Source organism: Haliaeetus albicilla, chromosome 8 (assembly GCF_947461875.1).
Source record: "Haliaeetus albicilla chromosome 8, bHalAlb1.1, whole genome shotgun sequence".
NCBI classification, from domain to species: domain Eukaryota; kingdom Metazoa; phylum Chordata; class Aves; order Accipitriformes; family Accipitridae; genus Haliaeetus; species Haliaeetus albicilla.
Genome location: NC_091490.1, coordinates 21,194,454 through 21,200,737, shown reverse-complemented (window position 1 = coordinate 21,200,737; position 6,284 = coordinate 21,194,454). Strand labels below are relative to the sequence as shown.

Genomic DNA, 6,284 nt, shown 5'->3' with positions numbered 1-6,284 from the left:
GTCCCGGCTTCCCCTTCTACCAAGGGGAATGGGAAGGATAATGGCAAAGGAGGCTCTGGTGTGTACGTGCACCGAGACAGGGCGAGTGCCCGTGGGCTCAGGCGAGGGGTGCTGCGGCCAGTCACGGAGGCGTGGCTGGGCCCCAGGACGCCCGCCCTTTGGGCAGCGGCGGTGCCACCGCCGTGCCGTGTGAGGCCTGCGGCTGAAGGGCCGCTTCCCAGCGGGGGGAGCGTGCCGTGAAGCCCCTGTGGAGGGTTTCTGCCGAGCCGTGTCCTTTCTCCTCAGTGGCCGTTGGCGCCCGCCACGGGCCTGAGGCAAAGCGGCGCGAGCCCTGGCCGCGCCGAGGTGCCGGGCCGGGAACGCTCCCGCCTCGCGGTGACAAGCGTCCCCTCAGTCCGCCGGGTACCCGGGGCGGCCCCGGGCCCGGGCCCGGCGCGGGGGGCCCCCGCCCACTTGGGCGTTGCTGTCCGGGCTGGCGGCTCCGCCTCCTCCCGCGCTCGGCTCCGCTCCACTCTGGGACTGCGGGGAGCCGCGGGAAGGCGGTGGCGGTGCGGACACCATGGCTCGTGTGCTGAGCCGGGACCCGGTGGACATTGAGGTACCCACTCGCCCTGCCGGGACGTGCAGCTGTCGCTAGCGGGGAGGGGGCTCTGCCCGGCGGCGGCGCGCGGGCCGGGAGCGCCCAGCAAAGTTTGGCTGCGTCAGGAAGTGCCTCGCCGCTGTTGCCGCTGCCCGCCGGCGGCGTCCGGGGCCTCGCTCGGCCGTGCCGCCCCACCGCGGGATCGGCCGCGGGCAGAGCCAATCCCGGCCTCGGCGGCTGGCCTGCCGCCCGGGCAGCCGCAGCCCTTGTCGGGGGTGGCCTCCAGGGCGGCGGCCTGAGGCTCCGCTCCGGCTCTCCCCCCGGTGAGGGGGGCCGCCGCCCGGCCGAGGGGTGTGTGGGGGCGTGAGGGGGCGGTGCCCGGCGCCCCCCCTCCCCTTCCCCTCGCCGCCTCCTGTCACTCCCCGCCGGCGAAGTCGAGGGCTGGGCCTGGGCGAGCCCCGTCTCTCGCGGTGAGGTCTCCCTCCTGGCTCTAACAGGGTTCCTGCTCGGGTGCCGTGGCCTGAGGAGGCCCTGGGCGGCCTCACGTGCCTCAGGCTGCCAGGCCGGACCCTCGCACAGCGCCTCACGGCCTTGGTCTCAGTGACCCTCAGCTGCCTGTGGGCCGTCGGAGGCGTGCAGGCCCTCAGTTCTTCACTGTCCTGCTGTGGGCCAAGCTGAGCTGACGTACTGCACTGTGTCTCCTGGGAGTAAAACAGTTGCATGGGATGCTGAGCAGGATGGCAGGAGTAGCACACTTGCGGCAAGTGGCTTGCAGTACCTGTAGCACTTAACGTCTTTGCATGACATTCCTTGCTGCAGGACGGACTGGGAGCTTGGAAGTAAGGTCCAGACGTGGACTGGTGCAAGGTGGAGGTGAGGTGGAGTGGGACCAAGGCTAGTGCAGTGTAACATCTGGTGAACTGCTGATGTTAGCCAGGTTGCATGGTTGGGACTCAAGGTAGCTTTCTCCCACTGTTCACAGGACCTTGCACTTGGCTGTAAGCTTCAGCTCTTTCAGAGAGTCTAGTAAAAACCAAAGTGATGATAAACCAGCTTGTAGTTTGACAGTCTTGTTCCCGCCTGACACAACTTTTTGCTGTGGTATACCTTGAAGTTTAAAATATTAGGTTTAGGATAGGCTGTTGCAGCTCATTGACGGCCCAGTCATAATGCGCAAATGTGCACAGCAGCAGCTTGAATACACCTCTAGGTCAGTTGTGACTGAATTTTATCATCAGTTCTCATATTGAGTTTTTGTGTCCAGTCCATTTCCTAACTGAGCTGCTGCTCAATCTGTAACTAATGTCCAGAAATGCTCTTACAGATACTCTGATAAAACTGAAACATGGAATTCATGGGAAGAATGAACTATCGTAGAAGTCTTCCTGGCAGTTAGGGAGGCACTGTGGTATGAAATCATTAGTCTGCCTTTTACCAGGTCAGTGTTTTCAGAGCAGCCAATCTGGGATTTTTCTTCAAGTATTGAAGTTCATTTTTCTATTAAAAGAGTTTGATTTTGTCAGTACAGGTTTTTGAGTATTTTCCTCTGATTTTTAATGCAAAATATTTCTGGGACTATGTTGTTTTGCATTTCTTGATATGTATGACTCAGATTCAAAGAACAATATATTATTGTAGGATTGTGTTGGTAATAGTATGCAGCACTACATGATTTGGAAGACTAACTGGTGGATTTTGAAAAAGACTAGTGTTTGCCTTACTGTCAGGTTGAAAATAGAAACTTTGGTCAATATCTTCCTGTGTTTTTGTTTTCAGCACTCATTTAAATTAGCAAGGAAATCAAGGCAGTCTACTTCTAACCAAGTGCATTGTCCTTTCCCCATCTGTTCGAATAAATTTAGTCACTGTATGATTTGTCTCCTAGAAGAATATATCAATAATTACTGGTAGTCTAATTGCATCTCCCCACCCCCCCCCCCCCCCCCCGGACATTTTTTGGGAAAAAAAAGTGGTGTATTTAATACATTTTATTTTTATTTTTCAATAAAAATGTATTTTATCTTTTTCTTTGAAGTAGAGAAAGTGCATGTTAGCTAAGCTTATATTCTTATAGATAAATATTCTAAAAAATTTGGTTGTTCAGTGGAGAAGTCTATCAACATGAGCACTGGCAGCACAACTTGAATGTTTTGGTCACTTCCTTGGCTACAGTAGAAAAACTAAATGAATGATTTCATGAAACTTATCTCGGTGATTAGCATCTCAAACATAGTTTGTATAATTAAAATATTAAATATGACCTTTGGAGTCTTGGTACTACTTTAACATTTATTTAGATAGTTAAGGCTGTATAAAAAGACTGATGTCATTGGTTAAAGAGGAGCCAAGAATCTGTGCTAGAAGTAGCTAAAATCACAGCCAATTCTCCAAGTTATTAAAAAAAAGAAAAATTCCAGGAAGCTGTCCCTGAGGAATCTTGTCCCCCTTGGTTGCCTTAGGCAGCAGCTTCAGCTCCTGAGCAAATCTTTTGGCCTAACTGAAGAAGATAAAGAAATTACATAGATAATCTTGTTCTGCTTTCTAAATTGTGGAAGACTAGGAGTGTTGTGGTTAAAATATAGGGTCTTCTCCAAAAAATGTTAGTGTTAACCCCCCCCCCCCCCCCAAATCCCCCCAAAACCCCAAACTACTGCCAAGCCCACAAACCCCAAACACTGGCTTTTTTTGAATCTGGTCAACTCTATATCAAAACATGCCGATAATATTCCTTGGGTGCAGAAACTCTAAGCAAAAGGAAAGAAAGCCCATTCCAAAATAGCTACAGGTGAACGTACCTGCCTTGGATGTATGGTGCAAGGACTTGTCTTGGCTTTTTATTTATTGCACTTTTAGATCTTTATAAAAAATTGTGAAACCTACAGTATGAAGACAGCATTCCCTTTCTAACTTGTAATGTGAGACCGTGTTAAATGTACATTCAAATTCCAGATAGTGTTTACAGGCTTCATACGTACCTTTCCCAATGATACTCTGGGAAAGAAAGCCTTCTTTTTTTTTTTCCTTCCTTTTTTTTTTTAACAGATTCCTTACTATCATTATCATTGTATGTAAACCATACATAATTATATCTCTTGGAAATTTCAGGATTCTTTAAAGAATTAAAGTTGTCAGATCAAGTACTCAGAAATTAATGAATGGCAAAACTGTGAAGTGTTAAGTAGAAACTTAACTTAGTTTCTTGAGTTCATGCAGGATGACCCCAAACTTGAATTACATTATTTAATATTTTACTCTGCATGCTATGTTTTTCTGACTGCATTTCAGTCCTTCTCTGCAGTCCCTCTAGTCATCTCATTTGGTGATGTTTGGGTGGTGGATACGTTCTACCTCTTTGCCATCCAGTCTACAGCTGTGAGTGCAGTCTACAGTGAGGAGTCTACAGTGAGAGTGGGTCTCCCAGCCTTCTTTGGTAAGGGCTGCTTCTCTGCAGAGCAGAGATGCTTTGCCACACTGTTGTCACAAACCTGAAACACTGATGGTAAATTAAGATCCATGCCCCCAGCATACCTTAGTATGAAACAGCATTATCATTCTTACAGTAGATAAGAGAGTGTGTTGGCATTTCACAGATCTAACTGTCCCTCTGAATCATCTATTGCATATGTTTAAAGGGGAGTTGGGTGTTGATGAATGGGTAGTTCCTTGCTGGGCCAACAGCTGGGTACCTAGCATGCTGTCACACCTGTTTCTAGGTGTTAGCACTGATGCCTGACTTGTGAGAATAAAAGGAAAGGTGTGAAGGGCTAGAGCCATGTTCTGAAATAGCAATCTGGGAATTGTCTGAGAATTACCAGCGTAAATTTGTGGCGCTTTCACATATAACATAACATTGTCACTGTAACTGTGTCAAGCTTTCTCTTAATTTAGTTTTAGAAAGTATAGATGGCTCTTAAATCACATCTTTTTGTTTGAAAAGTTGTTGTAAAATTCATCCACATAGCTTTATTTGGTGTTACTTTAGAAAGCTAACATTTGCTATGCCACTTGTGCACTGTACTCTTATTACTGTTGTAGTGTAATCTACAGGTATAAATAAGTTGCTGTTGCCTATTGTGGACAAAAGCTTTACAAACTACATTAACTTCAGGGTGAAGAGGAGTGTTTCTTAAGGGCCAGACTGTGCCCATTGGGTGCTGACCTTAGTGAGGACACAGGAGGCTCCAGGAGTTCCTCAGTGCATAGCAGACATGGGCATGTTGATTTTGAGTTTCTTCAGCAGCGAGATACACACTGCTCTCTGAAGGCCGCAGAAGGTGGAAGGAGGTTGTAGCCTGTTTGAGCAGTTCACCCAGGATGCAGACAGCACACCTGAACTCAAGGTTCCAGCGTTGGGTAGGTAGGGAAACAGGACTTCTTGTGCCATACTTCCTGCTGCATGTAAGAGCCACCTGGGAAGTGCCCCTAAGCCTCAAGGAAGATTTATTGTACAACCTGCAGTTTCCATACCCCTTAAAGTAGCAGGTTTGGTAGCGGTGACAGTTCTTCTTTCCGTGGGATATATACTTAGCGAGTGCTACAAAGTATGGGCTATGACAGCAAGGTAAGCAAGTTTCGTTTGTCAGATTTATTCTTCTCCCAATACAAATGGACTAGAACAGTGAAAGACTGCAGGTAGCAAAGGTGGTGCCTTGAAGGTACATCTGAGAGCTAAGCTTGGTGTCCTCTAAAGGGGGAAGCAGGGCAAAGATTGAAAAATAAAGAATACTGTAAAAACACAGGAAACCTCCAGCAAGATAGCAAGGAACCCTACTAGTCAGCGTGGCTCGCAGAACTGTCAAGCAATGGTTATGTGAATAAATAGTTGAAGCTAGCTTTCTTTGATCTAGGCTAAACTTTTATTTTAAAAAGCTCCAATTATTACAGTGTCTCTCTCTGTTGTAGATACCTGCTAGTTGTTTGAATTTCCATAACGAAGCTTTAATATGTAGAATTTTTTAAAGTTATTGCTTTATAGCTTGCCATGGTGATCAGATGGCTGTTCCAGATTGATGGCTCTGTCTTCCTAGGGCCATTTGATGAGCAATTGGTGAGGAAACAAAACTTCCTGTTTAGCTATTTTTGTTTAATGAATTTCTCAAGCTCTTTCGTTGTTTTAGTGGTTTTATTGTAGTAAACTCTTAGATGAGTGGAATAGCAATTATAGCATGATTACTAAGGCCTCATGGAAGATTATAGACCACAATTATCATGTCTTTCTTGGAGAATTGAACAATATGATTTACTCATCAGGTTAAAACCTGGTCTGGCAAGTAGGAAGGAAAGTCTTTTGTATGAAACATTTTATCTTTTCAAGTTGTATATGCAAAACCTGTTGATGCTCAAAGAGTTATGTACTGTCTTGCCTCCACTGCCGATAGTCTGCTAAATTGTACTACTGAAATTCAGTCAAGTCCTCCATAATATATATTGGGATTCAGTCAAGTCCTCCATAATATATATTGGGGAAAAAAAATTGGAAAAAATTGGACAAAAAAAATCAATGCTTGTGCTTTTCATTTTCCTTTGACCTTTGAGTTTTAATGTTATTCATGAATTCAACTTCCAATTTTTTCCACATTTTTAAAATTTTAAGAAGGTCTTTAAAATAAGACTTGCTACTCCCACCTTTTCTCATGGCTGGGACTTACGAGTTGTCACTGCAGTTAACAACTCTGAAAACAAGAAGGAACTGAAATTAATTTTC

At 46.4% G+C, this 6,284-nt stretch overlaps 1 protein-coding gene across 2 annotated transcripts in view; it reads left to right on the top strand.

Moving 5' to 3' along the window:
* The first annotated feature begins 441 nt into the window (after window positions 1–441).
* DPYD (dihydropyrimidine dehydrogenase) overlaps window positions 442–6,284 on the top strand; it is a 365,931-nt gene continuing 360,088 nt past the window's right edge. For both annotated transcript variants that reach the window (XR_011325793.1, XM_069789317.1), the window contains exon 1: window positions 442–598. Coding sequence is in view for 1 of the 2 variants with exons in the window: in XM_069789317.1 (XP_069645418.1) it covers window positions 560–598 (39 nt within the window). In the remaining variant the exon portion in view is untranslated. The remainder of the gene's footprint in view (window positions 599–6,284) is intronic.